The sequence below is a fragment of the Macrotis lagotis genome, chromosome X, assembly GCF_037893015.1.
Source record: "Macrotis lagotis isolate mMagLag1 chromosome X, bilby.v1.9.chrom.fasta, whole genome shotgun sequence".
Taxonomy (NCBI): Eukaryota; Metazoa; Chordata; class Mammalia; order Peramelemorphia; family Peramelidae; genus Macrotis; species Macrotis lagotis.
Genome location: NC_133666.1, coordinates 139,079,261 through 139,097,621, shown reverse-complemented (window position 1 = coordinate 139,097,621; position 18,361 = coordinate 139,079,261). Strand labels below are relative to the sequence as shown.

Here is an 18,361-nt window from a genome sequence, read left to right as displayed (position 1 = left end):
GGTTAAATGAAGAGGAGACTAAATACCTAAAGAACCCTATCTCAGAAAAAGAAATTCAACAAGCCATTATTGAACTTGGTAAGGAAAAAAATCTCCAGGGCTGATGGATTCACAAGTGAATTCTACCAAACATTTAAGGAACAATTGGTTCCAATTCTATATAAACTCTTTGGAAAAATAGGGAAAGATGGAACTCTGCCTAACTCTTTCTATGAGACCAATATGGTGCTGTTACCTCAACCAGGAAGAGTTAAAACAGAGAAAGAAAATTATAGACCTATTTCCATGATGAATATAGATGCAAAAATCTTAAATAAAATCTTAGCAAAATGATTACAAGTTATCACTAGGATAATACATTATGATCAAGTAGGGTTTATTTCAGGAATGCAGGGTTGGTTCAATATTAGGAAAACTGTTAGTATACTCAATTATATCAACAACAAACCTATGAGAAATCATATGATCATATCAATAGATGCTGAAAAAGCTTTTGACAAAATACAGCATCCATTCCTATTAAAAACATTAGAGAGTGTAGGAATAAAATGGACTGTTCCTTAAAATAATTAGCAGTATCTATCTGAAACCATCAACAAGAATTATATTCAATAGGGAGGGGCTAGAGGCATTCCCAATAAGATCAGGGGTGAAACAAGGATGCCCATTATCACAACTAGTATTCAATATTGTATTAGAAATGTTAGCATCAGTAATTAGAGAAGAAAAAGAAATTGAAGGAATTAGAATTGGGAAGGAAGAGACAAAACTCTCACTCTTCGCAGATGACATGATGGTCTACTTAGAGAATCCCAAGAAATCATCTAAAAACTACTGGAAACAATTAGCAATTTTAGCAAAGTTGCAGGTTATAAAATAAACCCCCATAAATCCTCAACTTTTCTATATACGTCTAGCAAGATACATCAGAAAGAGCTAGAAAGAGAAATCCTATTCAAAGTAACCTTAGACAATATAAAGTACTTGCCAACACAGACTCAGAATCTTTTTGAAAACAATTATAAAACACTTCTCACACAAATTAAATCAGATTTAAATAACTGGGCAAATATCAACTGTTCATGGATAGGGAGAGCTAATATAATAAAAATGATAGTTCTACCAAAACTAAACTATCTGTTTAGTGCCCTACCAATCAAAATTCCAAAAATTATTTTAATGAGTTAGAAAAAATTGTAAGTAAATTCATATGGAGAAATAAAAAGTCAAGAATTGTCTGGACCTTCATGAAAAAAAAGTGCAAAAGAAGGTGGCTTAGCCCTGTCTGATCTAAAATTATATTATAAAGCATCAGTCATCAAACCTATTTGGTATTGGCTAAGAAATAGAGTGGTGGACCAGTGGAATAGACTAGGTGTAAAAGCAGGAGATGATTATAGTAATCTGCTGTTTGATAAACCCAAAGAGTCCAGCCACTGGGATAAAAACTCCCTCTTTGATAAAAAACTGCTGAGATAATTGGAAATTAGTATGGAAGAAACTTAGATTAAACCAACACCTAACACCCTTTACCAAGATAAGATCCAAATGATTACAGGACTTAGACATAAAAAAAAAAAACAATACTATAAGCAAGTTAGAAGATCAAGGACTAGTTTACCTGTCAGATCTATGGAAAGGGGAACAGTTTATGACTAAGGAAGAGTTGGAGAACATCACCAAAAACCAATTAGATGATTTCAATTACATTAAATTAAAAAGCTTTTGCATAGATAAAACCACTGTAACCAAGATTAAAAGAAATGTAGCAAATTGGGAAACAATCTTTACAACTAATGATTCTGACAAAGGACTCATTTCTAAAATATACAGAGAACTGAGTCATATTTTTAAAACAAAAATCCATTCCCCAATTGGTCAAAGGATATGCAAAGGCAATTTACAGATGTGGAGATCAAAGCAATCCATAGCCATATGAAAAAATTCTCTAAATCATTAATTATTAGAGAAATGCAAATTAAAGTTTCTCTGAGGTACCACCTCACACCTCTCAGATTGGCCAACATGACCAGAAAGGATAATGATCATTGTTGGAAGGGTTGTGGGAAGTCTGGGACACTATTATACTGTTGGTGGAGCTGGGAACTCATCCAACCCTTCTGGAGAGCTATTTGGAACTATGCCCAAAGGGCAACAAAAATGTGCATACCCTTTGACCCAGCAATACCACTACTGGGTCTATATCCTGAAGAGATGATGAAAAAAGGGTAAAAACATTACTTGTACAGAAATATTTATAGCAGCCTTGTTTGTGGTGGCAAAGAATTGGAAATCAAGTAAATGTCCTTAAATTGGGGAATGGCTTAGCAAACTGTGGTATATGTATGTCATGGAACACTATTGCTCTATTAGAAACCAGGAGGGACAGGATTTCAGGGAAACCTAGAGGGATTTGCATGAACTGATGCTGAGTGAGATGAGCAGAACCAGAAAAACACTGTACACCCTAACAGCAACATGGGAGTGATGTTCAAGCTTGAAGGACTTGCTCATTCCATCAGTGCAACAATCGGGAACAATTTTGGGCTGTCTGCAAAGGGGAGTACTATCTGTATCCAGATAAGGAGCTGTGGAGTTTGAACAAAGTACAAGGAAATTCCCCTTAATTTGGGAAAAAACCTGAAATCTTATTGTCTGATCTTGTTACCTCTTAGACTTCTTGTCTCTTCTTTAAGGATATGATTTCTCTCTCATCACACCTAATTTGGATCAAGGTACAACATGGAAACAAAGTAAAGACTGAGAGATTGCTTTCCATGGAGGGGGTGTGGGAGGCAAGTAAGATTGGAGGGAAAGTTGTAAAACTCAAATAATATCTTTAATAAAAAGAAATTGAAAAAAAATAAATTATAATGTCTCCCTCTCTGATTCAATCCATACTTGTCAGCCTGGCACAAAAGGTCCTAGATCACTTGGACTTAATCTAATTATCCAACTTTGGCTTTTACTACCACCTAGTATTTAAGGTTAGTCTTAAATAGAATCATTGGATGCTTTATTTAGACCTAGAAGAGACCTCAGAGGTCAGTTAGCCCAATCTCTTCATTTTACTGGTGATGAAATTGAGGTTCAGATAGGAAAAATCACTTGTCTAAAGTCACACAGATGATGAGTTGGGGTTGGAAGGAAATAACCTAAAAAACTAGGTCTTTTGACTCCAGAACGACTGTGCTTTCCATTATATCATACTTCCTCCTCTCCCCTCTCCTCTCATTCTGTACCTACTTTGACCATTTGTTCACCTCTTTTTCCAGGAATACTCTCTTTTTCCCTTTTCTGATTATTCAGATTCTACCCATCCTTTGAGTTTCAGCTCACAAGTCATCTCCTCTATGAAACTTAACCTTGACTACTCCAGCTAACATTGGATATCCTGTTCTCTGAACTTAGACACCTTCAAATTTGTTCCACACATATAGCCTGGCACTTGAATAAATATCGTCTTGTAATTTTTATTTGTTTATTGAATTTAATCCTTGTGAATTCCTTCAGGATGAGAATTAAATTTTTATTTTTTCTATATTTTTTGTAAGGCCTATTTCTTTTGTTATTCCAAACACATTATCTATTTTGGTGCTGGCTACATAGTGTTCAATAATTAAATGTTGTTTTGTTACTTGTTCCTTTAAAAAGAAAAAGAGGTTTTGTTCAAAAAAAGTTAATAAATTGGAAAATAAACCAGAGTGAGTCCCTTAGGGTAAGATTTTCAAGGTGACATTAAAAGGGCTTAAGTGTATACATACAAAAAATGTGAAATTTATAATGCCCAGACAGGAATACTATGGCTATAACTCAAATATATCACAAATTCAAAGTGCAGTAATTGAGTATGGAAAGATCATTTTGGTTTAAAAGGGATCAACATAATTTGTTACCAATTTAGAGGTAACTTAGGTCATGATGTTTTAAAGCACAATCACTGGATGAGGAGTTAAATTAAATGACAGGGTAATAAGGTCAGTGCTGAAAGGGAACAAGCCTGAATAGACATTACTAAATCAGATATGAACATTTTTTGTAGAACATGTATCATCTTGCAGATGGCAAGGTGGCTGGTAGGAGTCATTTGATCTAAGAGATGGGGATGCAACTACAATGCCTGTCAAAAGAGAAGATAGGTAGATAGGGTACCATCATTGGGTATAGGAGCTATTAGGGAATTTTTAAAATCTTCTCCTCCCTCCAAATTCCAGTAGTTCACATTTATATTATAAGGTTATGTGTGCAAAAAGCTTTACAAAGACATTTTATCCTCACAACATCCCTAGTAGGAAGGTGCTATTATTACTTCAATTTTGCAAATGAGGAAAATGAGGGAGACTGGGGTTAAATGTCTTGCACAGAATCATACAGATGTTAAATATCTAAGGCCTGAAATTAGAACTTAGTTCTTCTCCACTTCATGTTCATTGCTCTCTCCTCTATACCATCTAGCTACCTCAGTATAAAGAGAGTAAAAACAAAAAAATAAAAGGGTCCTTCTTAGGATCTCAGTTCTGAGTTTAGTATGTGTGACATTATATTCTAAGTGTTAATATTATATACTGGACTGAATGACTGGAGGAAGACCAACTTTAGAGAGATAAAAAAGCTGAGTGAACTTTGAATAGTCTGACATATCATTTAGGTCCAGAAGATGCAAACAGGAATAAGTGGATATTGCAAAGAGGGAAAATTAGGATCAATCTAAGGAAAGACTGGTTCTTCACAATTAAAGTTATTAAAAAACGAGTGAGTTTCCCTTCATTTGAGGTCCTCCATAGGAGGATAAACTACTGTTTGGAAATGCTGAAATAGAGATTCCTTTCATTGTATGGAGAGGACTAAATGGCCAATGGGGTCCTTTCTAGCTCTGAAATTCTGGCAATTTAGAAACCAGATCATGACTAACCCAGATCTGGAGGCATAGATTTGAACTGGGGGAGGATTTTTGCAAAGAGAAAAAAGGAGGTGATTCTCCTTCCATTCATTATGGGAAGTCTGCCCATAGTCCAAATTGTCTTTAGACTATAATGTCAGTGAAGAGGCAGGTCATTTCTGCACAAATACTGGGGATGTGTATGGGTCTGCTGGTGGGAAATGCAACAGATAGTAGGGATTCCAAATTGAACTGAACCATGGAAGTGTTCTGCCTGAACCCCAAATTTGATCTTTGAATCATTGCTTTCCCCTAGGATTTATGGCTAATCTGGGTGATGCAGTGGTTAGCACTAAGCCTGAAATCAGGAAGATCTGAATTAAAATCTGGCCTCAGATACTTACTAGCTATGTGATCCTGGGCAAGTCATTTAAACCCCATTTGCCTCAATTTCTTCAACTATAAGTAAAATGACCTGGAGAAGGACATGACAAATCACTCCAGTATTTTTGCCAAGGAAACTCCATTTGGAGTTTTGAGAGGCTGCAGGACTGAAACTACTAAACGGCAGCAGTCCCTTCCTCCAGGACCAGTGTTCTTTTTCACCATGCCATGGAATATTGGGTTCAAGAAATAGTGTCTATTCTGCAGGGCATGTGGAGGTGAGGAATGTGGAATGAGACTGAAAAGGCAGATTTTGGAGGTTTCAAGAACCAATCTGAAGAGGTTATATTTTATTCTAGAGGTAATGAAGGCTTGCAAGGCAAAGAGTGGCCTGGTCGGAAATGAGTTTTGATAGGAAAGTGCAATAAGAACTGGAGAAGAGGAAGACTGGAAACAAAGATACCAATTAGTCTAAGTTTAGAAGCCAGAAGATAATGAGGGCCTGATCCAGGGAGGTAACCAAGTAAGTTATGAGAATGAAATAGATGTCAGAAATGTGGGTGACATAAAATCAATATAGTAAGAAGAGCCTAGGATGATCTAGAGGAGTAAATTATAAATCAGACAAAAAAAGTTTAAATTTCAACAGAAATTTGAAAGAAAGTCCAGAGGAGATGTGATTTTAGGGAGTTTGTAAAGTTTAGTTTTGGACACAATGAATTTGAGATGCCGAAGAAACATTCATATAGAAATAGTCAGACACAGTGATGTAGGCTTATAGTAATATAGAGATTAGGGCTGGCTTTGAGATTTGGGGCATCTCCATAGAGATGACAATTGAACCCTTGGGAACAAATGAAATCACTAAGGGAGAGAGTGTGGAACCAGAGGAAGGTCAAAAATAGAATTTTGAAAGGTACTCCCACTTAGGGGAGAGGGTGAAGGTGAGGCACAGTAAAGAAAAATAAAAAAAAGAGGTCATCAGAGAAGTAAAAAAAAGGAGAAATTATCTGTAATAATGAATAACTAAGGGTATCAAAAGCTTCAGAGAGGTCAAGGTGACTGAGGACCAAGAAAAGGCCATTAGATTTAGTAATTAAAAGGACACTAGTTTCATAGTTTCAGTAGAGTAGTAGGTTCTGAAAACAGATTACAAAATCACTTGGAATCATGGAAAGATGGTTAGACAGACGGTGGGGGGCAAGGAGAGGAGAGGAGAGGAGAAGAGAAGAAGAGAGATGTGTGTGTGAGAGAGAGACAGAGAGACAGAGAGAGAGAGAGAGAGAGAGAGAGAGAGAAAGAGAGAGAGAGAGAGTCAGAGACAGACAGACAGACAAACAGAGACAATCAGAGAGACAGAGAATGTCACATTCAACTCTTTCCTAATACTTACTTGCTTAAGACCCTGGGTAAAACACTTAACCTACTTCTCCCACTCAGTTTTCTCATCTGAAAAATGGGGATAATAATAATAATAATAGCTAAAAGGTGACTCTTGTGGGTTTTTTCCATGGGTTTTTGTAAGAATCAAATAAAATAATACAAGTAAAGTAGTTTTCAGGCTATGTAAATGTCAGCTATTATTAATAATGATCTGGGATATGAAGGAGAAAGATAGTGAGCTAGATTGCATTTGCAAAACTGTGCAGTAATATAAATGAGCCTGAGTTTCTCTGTGACAAAGGTCTTCCTTTAGTAACACTCATATTTTTCTAATGATATTATAATTGTCTTGGAATACCAGAACCTCTGAAGAATCAAAGTCATACAATATACAAAGGGAGATGAAGAGATGCACAGTGGTTGTATGAAGAATAGGTTACAGGAGAATCACTGTAAATGATGTCATCAAAGAAATGAATGATCAGAAATGTAATGAGAGTAAACAATGACAGCCTAGGTGCTGTCTACACAAAGTCAAAAAATATGGAGGAAAACCTTCTGGCATGGCAGATGGGCTCCTTATACATGATTTGTAGAAATCAATGATTCTGAGCTGCACAGGATGAGATGGGTGAATTATGATCCAAACTGTTGGAGGTGGTACTCATGGTAGTGAGATAACAGAAGCACTGAAGGAGCATTATTAAATATTATTATTTTTTAAGAAGCAGATAATGAAATAGAGAGCAAGTGAGAAATCTCTATAATGGATAGAAATATAGAGGAAAAGTAAATATAATGATGGCAAATGTATTATAAGGTCAAATTAGAGGTTAACTAGGTGGCACAGTGGTTAGAATGGCAGGTTTGGAATCAGGAAGACTCATCTTCCAGAGTTCAAATTTGGCCTCAGACACATATTAGCTGTGTGACCCTGGACAAGTCACTTTACACTGTTTGCCTTAGTTTTCTCATCTGTAAAATGAACCAGAGAAGGAAATGTCAAACCACTTTAGTAAACCCCAAATAGGATCATGAAGAGTCAGACATGAGTGAACAACAGAATGGTCAAATTAAAGATTTGGTGTTGCTATTTGTTTTTTTAAAGGAAGGGAAGACCTAAGCAAGTTTATGGTGGTACAAAAGGAGAGAGAGAGAGAGAGAGAGAGAGATACAGAGAGAGACAGAGAGATGGTCCATGGTGCAGACTGATCTTAGAAGATAAGGAGATACAGGGACAGTGAGTTGGGTTTGCCTTGGTAAAGAGAAGTTCCACCTTTTCAGAGATAGGAGTAACAGGAGAATAAAAAGTGGCATTTTTGATGTGTGGGTTACAGAATATATAAGAGTTCATGTTTGGGAGAGAAAGAATATTGTGGTAGAAATCTAGGGTCATCGCTCTGTCCCTAGTTTTTTCCATCTGTAAAATGGACTAAGTTCCTGGGGTGGGGGGAGGGGGGCATGTTTAGTTCATTCTTGTCTTTTTATCTATGGAATGAAGCATAATAACTAAAATATATTGTTGAGGTGACCTAAATAGAACGTATTGGGCCAGCTCTATACTTTATTGTCACATATTCAACACTGAACTTCTCTTCCCTGAAAGACCAGCTCCTTCCCCTAACTTCCCAAATTCTCCCCATGACCACAAATCTTAATTACTCAGGCTTCTTGGAGTCATTGCTGACTTCTGCTCCTTCATCCAACACATCAAATTTGTCTCCAAGTCCTATTGAATTTTCCACAATATATGTATATATATATATATATGTATATATATATATATATACACATATATATATGTGTATGTATGTATGTATGTATGTATGTATATATATCTTTTTCTGACACTCAGCTCCCATTGCAACTATCCTTCCTAAGTAGACTTCTCACTAAAGAGCCTCTTGGCCTTCTCACCTACATCCTGTCCCTTCTGGTTTATTCTTTCACATTATTGTCTATATACTCTTCTTATTACATGACTGGTCTTTTAGAATCAAAGAATTAGAAGCTGGAAAGAACCTTATCGATCACCTAGTCCAACTTGTGTCCAAATAGGCATCTTTTCTAAACCAAATCCAACAAGACATTAACCATTCCATTTCCCATCTCCCTCTTGAAGACCTCCAATGAAGGGAGATTTAATATCATTTCTATTTTCAAAAGCCTTCTGTGACTTCCCATTGCCTACCTAACAAAATAGAATTCCTGATCCTGACATTCTAAGCTTCCACAACCTGGGTTTAATTTACCTTTTCAGAGTCTTCTCATAATACTTGCCCTTTATATATTTAAGTCCAGTCAAACTAAATTCCTTCTATATTCTTCTCTGATCTCACCCTCTCCTGCTTCCACAAACTTTGCTCACATACTCACCCTTCCCCTTTTCTTCCTATTTCTGACATTCTCTTCCTCAAGGACTAATTTAGGTGTCACTTCCCTATGAAGAGTTCCCTAATCCCTTAGCTGAAGGAGATTTTCTCCTCTTCAAATTACTTTTACCATTTTTACTTGGACCTTTTAATAAAAAAATTAATGGAGAAGCAACATAACATATAGTAACTAGTTTCAGATTTGAAATCATGAAGTCCTGGGTTTAAATCCCATCTTTGACACACACTGGATGTGTTATCTAAACTTTCTGATACTCATATGGGGATAATAATATCATCAGTTATCTCTCCTTGGACTGCTGTGGGATTGAAATAAGAAAGGGTTTTTAATAATTTTTGCAAACTTTAAAGTATATATAAAATCAGTTATTATTTTTAGTTTTTTTTTCATAAAGTGGCTTGTCCAAGGCCACATGGCTAGGTAATTATTAAGTGTCTGAGGTCGGATTTGAACCCGGGTACTCCTGACTCCAAGGCCATTGCTCTATTCACTGCACCACCTAGCCATCCCCTAAAATCAGTTATTATCAAATTCTCCTTATCTCATGATTTTATCTACATTTTATATATCTTTGAGACACAACAGCATCTGACACAATATGAATTTAGTAAATATTTGTCAAATGTTGTCCACACTAGGACCAGGACTGAATGACTTTGGGTGTATTACTTATCTTTATCAGGTCTCCCCCTTTCCTCAATCCGAAAAGGAGGATAATACCATCTGGCTCCCACTTAACTCTAATGTTATAAACCAGGAAAATTAATACCTCTAAATTGTACTGACATTCCCAAAGGAAAGCTGTATAATCAATGAAAGGTATAGGGAAGACTTTTTCCTTGTATATAGGAAAAAGATGGTGCCAAGAGTGGGTTTTGCCATTGCTATGAGTAATGGCTACAGATAGTGTTTAGGGATAATATGTGTATTTATAACCTTGTGTATCCTTGAAAAAGACCTAGTTATGTAATTATGGTTAAAGTAAAATCAGAAATATCTTAGCCAGACAAGGTAGGGGAAAATGCAGTAGATGTTAGGTGAAGATGAATGAGCCAAATCAATAGCATAAGTAAAAACATGGGCAAAAACCCCCCACATTTTTAAAGTTATGGGTGACCTATGATAATAAATGTACCAAGAGGAAAAAGTGAGGAAAAAAAAGCCACATAGTAAGAATTAGGGTTATAAAGTATGAAAAATGTGATGCAAAGGAAGACTGGACAGATCTCTAAAAACAGCTTAGATGTTGAAGAAATAGAAAGAATCAAAGAAAACCAGAGACAAAGAAGAACCATACCAGGTTTAGGACAATGAGCAATTTTTTCCCCTGGAGGATAGAAATCTCATGCTAGTCCAGGAGACAACAAAGATAGTAAGAAATAGCAAGAGTAATGTATTGACAAAAGATTTTGCATTAGAGTGGGAGTCTGAGTAAGCAGAAAGGGGTTTTGGGGGAGCATTTCAAGCATCTTTGTTCCTTTTGATCACGAGCAGTTGACTGCAGACAGATATTGCAACAATGTACCAGCAGTCATTCTAGGGGAGCTAGTTCATTTTGTAAAAGTTGTATTTATCCTGGCATTAGCATCTTCTAAAATATGTTTTGCATGGCTGCAAGCAATTTCATATGTCTTGCACTTTCTGAATAAACAAAAGGCGGCAGTTTGAGCTGTCTGTTAAATGTGAGGTCATTGTAACACCACCGTTTGATCGCCCATAGCAAGGAAACCAGAAGATTGCCTTCCATGGTGCATACTAGCACAGCTGCCCACCTCATCACCAGACAAAGTCAGTGGTACTGGCTTGTCAGGGTTGTGATGTACACAAAATGCAAACAATTATTAATTGGTTAGAGAACCTACAAAAAAGCTGAATGATATGGGGACTCTCCAGACTGCCTAGCACAGTGGTTGTGTGGTTTGTTGATTTTATAGCTTATCCATTTGAGAGCTGGTAGCAACACGAAGGCAACATTGGATCAAAATATGAATTTGCAAACATGGATTACATTCAATTTAGTTCTTCATTCTCAGAGGAGTTCTTGCACACACTTTTGTAATAAGCTCCAGGTAAATGTTAGACACATGCAGGCCAGGAGGAATGCTAACTAGGGAATGGAAGGGTGAAGAGCCTGGATTGCCTAGCCAGGGAATACACATAGGAGTCTGGATGAACACCAACCCCTAGTAATGCATCACTTTAGTTTAACAGCGGTTAAGCATGTGTAGTGGGTTGGTGAATGTGGGAAAGAGAGAGACATATTCCAGCGGTTACTACTGCATTCCCCAAAGGAAGGCTCTAAATGCTAAAAGCTCTCCATAGTAAAATATTTAAACAAATAAGCAAGTGGTTCTCCCTGTAGGCTCCTACTGGTGTGTTTCATGCTGTTAATCTCTTTTTGAAATGCGAGAGCATGTTTTGATATAGATTACAAAAACACTAGCTGCCAAGGTGCTTGTAGCCTCAGAAGGCCAAACTATAAGAGCAGGAACACTGATTGAAGATCTCTGGAGCTCAAGTTAGTCTTGCAAAAAGATGTTTTCTTTTCTCCATGTGCAGCTGTCTTGCACCTTTTGAAATTGTTTTTACATATTTCTAACAGCAATTTCCAATTTAGTATGCTGGCTACAATATCTAAGAAATGTTTATTACAATTATGACTAAATGCCATTACTATAAAAGTAATTCGAATGTGTGCTGTCTTCTGTGGGGAAGATAGCTACGGTGCTAATTTATTTTTTGCCAGTTTTGTCATGGTCCATGGGGACAAGCTAGAATGCTGAAGACATTTAAACACTGTTCTTTTTTTTGCTTCTCACACTCTATTGCCTTTTTGTGTATATGCAGGCTTCTTTGGGTTCAAAGGCAGTCCTGGCAATGAATACAGTATGTTCTGCCAGTCTTTTCAGGAGTACTGACCATGTATGGTTTCCCTCTTATCATTTTGGGTTCAGAATCTACTAGAGACCCATGGTGCCTAGAGAATATAGCCCACATGTCTTCATCTGACATTCAGTCTTCTTCATCCAGCTTATAACCAGTCTTACCTTCCATTAACCCCATTCCAAGATCCTCTTGTGTTCTAGTTCAACTGGATGGATCAATCAAATCAAATAAACAAATAATTACCAAGTTGACTGTCAACACGGAGCAGTAGAGAAGAAATGAGATTTATAGTGAGAGAAGCTGGATTTGAACTTTGGTTCTGCCACCTGTATTATCTTAGACAAAACCCCATTTTCTGAATCTCAAATTTTCTTATTTATAGAATAAGAAGGTTGGACTAGACCTTGAGACTCAAGTCCTTGATATCAATCTGTGTTGCAAAGGGGAAATGATGAAAAATATGAAGCCCTGTACTGGACAGGTTTCTCCTTTAATCATAGAGATAATACATAAACATGATATTTTACATAATAATAGTTCAATCTTTAAATAATCATTCAAGATAAGAATACAAGATATGTTATGAGGTTTGCCATGATTAATTGTCCTCTGAATTGTATAGACTATAATTGCTGATGGAAGATTTGAGCAATCAGGCTGGAGGTTTTAAGGGAAATTTCACATAAATGGCAGGAAAAGAGCAATGAGAGAATGATGAGGAACTGCTTTACATTTATCTTTTCTTGTCAAATTAGACCATAAGCTCTTTGAAGGTATGCACTGTATTTTATTAATTTTGTATCTCCCATATCATTTGGGATACTGCATAAGACATAGTAAGAACTCAATAAAAATTTTTTAATTTGATCATGAGTTCCTGTCAAATATTCTGATCATTTAAATTTTTTCAATACCCCAAACAATCCTCTAAAACTGTGCAGAAGAATTGTTGATCTCTACTATTGGAAGAAATTTTCCTAGCGGGAGATCTTTTCTTGATTAAATCAAAGGTTCTACTTTTTAAAAGATAGCCTATGGATAGTTGCCTGCTGGGATTTGTAACAACTGTTGTCACCTTAAAATAAATAGCCAATGGGAGAGAAGATAATGCCTGAGGAAAAATGAGCCAAAGGAAAAGTGAATGGGAATCCTTTCCTTTCAAAGTCTACAATATTGCCCTCAGTTGTGAATGCATGAAGAGCATAGAATTTTTGTAGTCATAAGATCATAGCTTTGGAGCTGAAGGACCTTAAAGGTCTTCTAGTTCAACCTTCTCATTTTACAGATGAGCAGACTGAGGCCCAGAGAGGTTAAGCAATTTTCCCAAAGTCACACAGTTAATTATTAGTAAAAATGGAATCTGATTTGAAACGCATCACTCTTTCCTCTGAGCCACAAAGTCTATTTGTTTTCCATCATAATAGACAACCCTTTCTTGAAGTTCCTGCTGGGTTAAGAAAAAAGGAGGAAGGGGGAAAGGTAAAGCAGGGTTTCTCTGACTGCAGGGAAGATGTATTTCTGTGAAATATTACCAAGAACTACCTATTTGAAGAAATGTTTGGTGACCCTCTCTGATGACTTATTAGCCCTCAGCCAGATGAATTATCTGAAGGCTCTGAAGACAACGTACACCTAAACAAACTACTCCTAGAACCAATGATTTAGGATTCTAATAGCAAGAACCTGTGATTCAAAATTCAAACTCAGAGATTCTATAATCATCACCCCCTCAAAAAGAACCCTACCAACCCAAACCTCACAACTTTAGGGAATACAAATAAAGGGATAACAACAGAGGAAAATGAGTATCACAGTGTATTTAGAAACATGACAAGTATCAGTTTTGTTTTCAAGTAGGGACTATTAATTTTTAATATAAGTAGCCATCCCTAGGGAATGAAAGCTTTAGGACTCATCATAAACTGTCTCCCTGGATGGAAAGTTCAAAACAAATGAATCCACTGGGCTCCGACAATGTATTCTCCTAAGAAAGATCCTGAAAAGGTAATGCCCAAGTACTGTACTCCCTGGCAGGTCACAGATGGTGCTGAGACCAGGGGAGTAAGACTAAGAATACATCTTGTCAGAAATGAGCAAGTTGCTCATCATATCCTGGTCCCAACTGTATACTGAGTTCAAAGCTGAACAGCAAGTTAATTTCAGATGGTATTACCAGTAGCATGGTGTAGAGAACAGTGAATACATGGGCAAAAATAGGCCCTTAAGGACCCACAAAATGAAGTCTGATTTCATAGAAAGCTTAAAGCAAATCCCACAAAAGGATGGGGGAAGAGCTAGGTAATCACAGCTGTGATGGTTAGTTCTTAGCTTAAGCCTTCAAGTGGAGATCTTTAATGGGCTTTCTCATCCTTTTTCAAGGTCTGCTTCTCCATACATTCATCTACGTCTAGAAATTATTCACTCATAGTCTCCTCTCTTACCCAGAATAATTCCATTCGGTTCCTCTGGCGGTTGCCACACAATCCTCACTGAGGTCAGCCTCACTTCAGGAAACACAAGTCTCACAGGTGGACCTGGAGCTGAAGGAAATAAACCCAACATTTTCAAACCCAACATTTTCAATGAGTCAGATCTTATGTATTTGAAAGTATCTTTCACTAACATTATGGGGCAGAAAAGTTTCTGTGGGATGTCCTGGCCATCTAACCAGGGTGCAAGAAACTGTTTCTACAGGAAAATGTGTTCCAAATTAGAAGCAACTGACTTGCAAAAACAAGTTTTAGGAACACAGATGGACTATAAAGGGAGTTGCCTATAACTTGGTATTACTCTATATAAGCCTGAGGAATTTTCTCATTTTATTTTGCATATATTTGAAATGACAGAATCTAAACCTTAAAACACCAAAGAAATACATTGACTAGCATAGGGTATGATATGTTGTTAGATACACACATATTATGTATTCTAGAAATCTGTGGAGGTATCCTATTTCTTATAAAAATGTGAGTTCCATAAGTGCAGAGATTGTTTCTTAGTTAATGAATATCATAGAGCTCTCTGTATGTAATTAACAAATATTTTGAATGCAATTGCTTATAGAATGAATAGTAAACAGAAAGTTTTGCTAGATTACTGATCAATCACCATAGGTCAACACATACACATCCCACCTTCTACAGAAAATCTCATCTCTCAGCTCCAGGCTTTTCTCTGGCTGTCCTCTATACCTGGAATGCTCTCCCTCCTCCTACCTGCCTATTATATTCTCTGGTTTCCTTTATATCCCAACTGAAATCCTTGTGTTCTGCTTCTATTTGTCAAGTACTGTACTAGGAATGGAAGATGTCAGTAGAAAAAATGTGAAATAGTCCCTTCTCTCACAAAGTTCCCATTGTACTGGCCAGTGGGGGGAGGTACAATATATACTTAGAAAAACATACACAGACACAGGCTAATCACTGGAACTGCTTCATAATTATCAAGAACTCTGAAAGTTAAAAGCACAATGAAAGCAACATCACTGGCCTCGTATCATCAGATCTTGATTTCTCAGGGACTTATTTTCCAAATTATAGATTATCCCTGTTCCTTCTTTCTTTTCTTTATCTCTTGTGTTTAATGTCCTTTAACATTTTTAATATATCCTAACCATTCCATTGGTGGATTATACCTCCAGTCTATATTAGTAGGCATATGGGGAAGAGAAAGGGGAAAAAAATTAGGTCATTTATTCTGGTTCTGTCTTTGCCTTTCCAGTTGTAAGACCTTGTGAAAGAAGCTAAAATTTTCTTTTGAAATGATTAAAAAAAATCATTTGTGATTTTCAATTATCCATGTTAATTGAGAGCTGACTAAACACAGATGACTATCTTAGTTCTTTTGTGTGGTACAAGGGCACCAAGAATCTAGGATATCAGAGTCCTTGTAAGATATATTTACATGAATGATTAGGCAAATAAGTTGTATGACCTGTATAAGAATGATTCCATCATCAAATTTCTTTCTGGTAACTTAATACCTGATTACATAGTAGGAAAGAAGACCCATGGATCTCGTTATACTAAATGAAAGATGTCTGTTTCAGTCTCTACAAATGGCTATGTATCTATGTCCCTTTCTCCTCTCCCCCCAAGTTTCCTCTTAGACCAGCCTTTCTGACTTTGAATATGCATCATGAACACCTGTGTTTGAGCATAATAAGTTCACAAATGAGGCCACAAGCACATTAACAGAGACAACTGGCAGTCAAGTCTTCTGTCTCAGGTTCACAAGTTGGTACTAATTCAAAAATGCCTAGGCACTGAAATTGGCCTGTAGCATAAATCCCACCTGTGTTATCATTCTGGCTGATATTTTTAATTAAATTTGAATAGAGAGGGAGACACAACATGTTTATGTTAGGAGTCTGGAGAGAGAACAATCTGTGTCACTTGCCAAGATTTACTTTAGGAGGAAATGACTATAATTGACTCTTGAACAAATTCAAAATTTTCCCTATCTTTTTGGTTCATGGAAAAAGACTCTATGCTTATTGAATTTTATAACATAAATCTTGCCCCCATTTTCCTTCTTACAAAGGGGGTCCACATGCCCCTGAGCTCTGATTTATAGGAAAAAGGAACAAAACAATTAAGGATTATCATCCTCTTTATCTGGGCAAAGCTCAGTAGCCTTGATCTCTTAGTCTAAGGTGGAAAAAAGAGTTTTCACTCAGCAGTTCAAACATGTTTGCTGCTAACTTAATTACTTCAATAAAGTTGCTTAAGAAAATTTACAGTTATTTTATTTGTTAGGAGCTTTTGATTCCCAAGGTGGATTTTTTTTATTAGAATCAATATTTTTCCCTTGACATATTCATTATACTATACTTAATAATGAAAATGTAAAGGAGCTAACCTTTAAGTGTTTGACATCTGCAAAGCGGAAAAAACATATTTACTGATGATTTAAACTTCCATAAAAACAAAGCAGTCAGGACGTACTTGTTATTCAGTGCCGCTAATACAGGAATCTGGGGACTTCTCCAAGCCCTTCAAACACATCAAACTGTATATGGAAACTTCTAATTATCACTGATAATACAAACAGTAAGAACTAGAAGAAGCACCAAGAGGATTGAAGCATACAGATCAATAACAGATTTTTTTTTCCCCTGGATTTGTATAGACACCAAATAGAATACCAGTTTTATATCTTTTATAGTCCCAATCCAAGCCAGCTTTTACTGCTTCTTACTATAGCACTTTCTATTGCAGAGTTATGATTGAAATTCTGCATAGGTTCATAATTAGGCTGTAAAAATTCACTCCAGGCTGAAATTGGCTATATAAATGCTCTGTGACTGAAAAACAACTTTGTTTTGTTTTCATCAATAGAAAAAAATGGTTTGAAAATGAAGTTGAAAATGACGAAAATCTAAACTGTTTTGATTAGAAAGGAAAATCTGGAAAGTGAATGGGGGCAGTAAAGGTGCAAATCATAAACTCACCATCATCCTTTGTTCGTTCTAAAATAGGAGGAGAACTTGGGACTCCATTTCCAATGCGTGTGAATGCCAGCACCTGGAGCTCATAGAGCACATACTTTCGCAATCCTGCCAGTAGAACGGACTGTGTGTGGTTTCCTCTCACCACTTGAGTTTTGGGTTCAGAGTCCAAATTTTTGGCCTTGAATAGAATCTGAAGCATCAACAGACACAGAAGAATAGTTATTATAATGTAATATATTGGTACATCAATCCCAAGATGGATGATGTGGACAATATAGGCCAAAGACAGGATCATATTTCTCCTGAAAAAAACAACTGTGCATGAGGTTTATGGCTCCAGTTTTTAAAGATGGGGGCTGGGGGGGGAGAGAATAGTATTGGTAAATTTGAAACATGTAAATTGAATTATTGTTGTCCATAAACTTGGAAAGTCATCTTCCTATTCATTCTTTAAGGGAGTTGCAATATCTAACAGGAGGGATACAAATTGTATCTTCCAGCACAAAACCTTGAACACAAAGGGATACAGTTTTCTGAGGAAAAGACCGATATGCACCAAATTCATACAATTCTAAGGGACAACTTTGTTCATGCTCCTGCAAAACAATAATTAATCAGAAGGGATCTTAGGGGAAAACTATAAGCTTTGGCAACAGCTTGGATATGGGAGTTCAATGAAAGATAGTGAGGAGTCCAGGATGGTTCCTAGGTGGTGAAGCTGGGGGATTGGGAGAAGCATTGCTATCTGCAGTAACAGAGAATATAGGAGGGGGGTAGTTTTTAGGGGAAAGAAAATGAATTAGATTTTGAACATATTGAATTTAAGTTGTTTCCAAGACAAAGATGTCTGAAAGGCAGTTAAAGATGTGAGACTGGAGGTCAATAGAAAGAATGGAGTTAATTGAGTTTACTTATTTAACCTCCTTCTGCTCAGTTTCCCCTATAAAGTGGGGTTAATGATAGCACCTACCTCTGAGGATTAT

The 18,361-nt window shown here is 36.6% G+C and overlaps 1 protein-coding gene across 6 annotated transcripts in view; it reads right to left on the bottom strand.

The window, feature by feature from the left end:
- SDK1 (sidekick cell adhesion molecule 1) overlaps positions 1–18,361 on the bottom strand; it is a 1,240,677-nt gene that overhangs the window by 187,621 nt on the left and 1,034,695 nt on the right. For all 6 annotated transcript variants that reach the window (XM_074200552.1, XM_074200555.1, XM_074200553.1 and 3 more), the window contains 2 exons: positions 17,379–17,568; positions 14,368–14,466 (listed from right to left, as the gene is read on the bottom strand). In XM_074200552.1, coding sequence (XP_074056653.1) covers positions 14,368–14,466; positions 17,379–17,568 — 289 coding nt within the window. The remainder of the gene's footprint in view (positions 1–14,367; positions 14,467–17,378; positions 17,569–18,361) is intronic.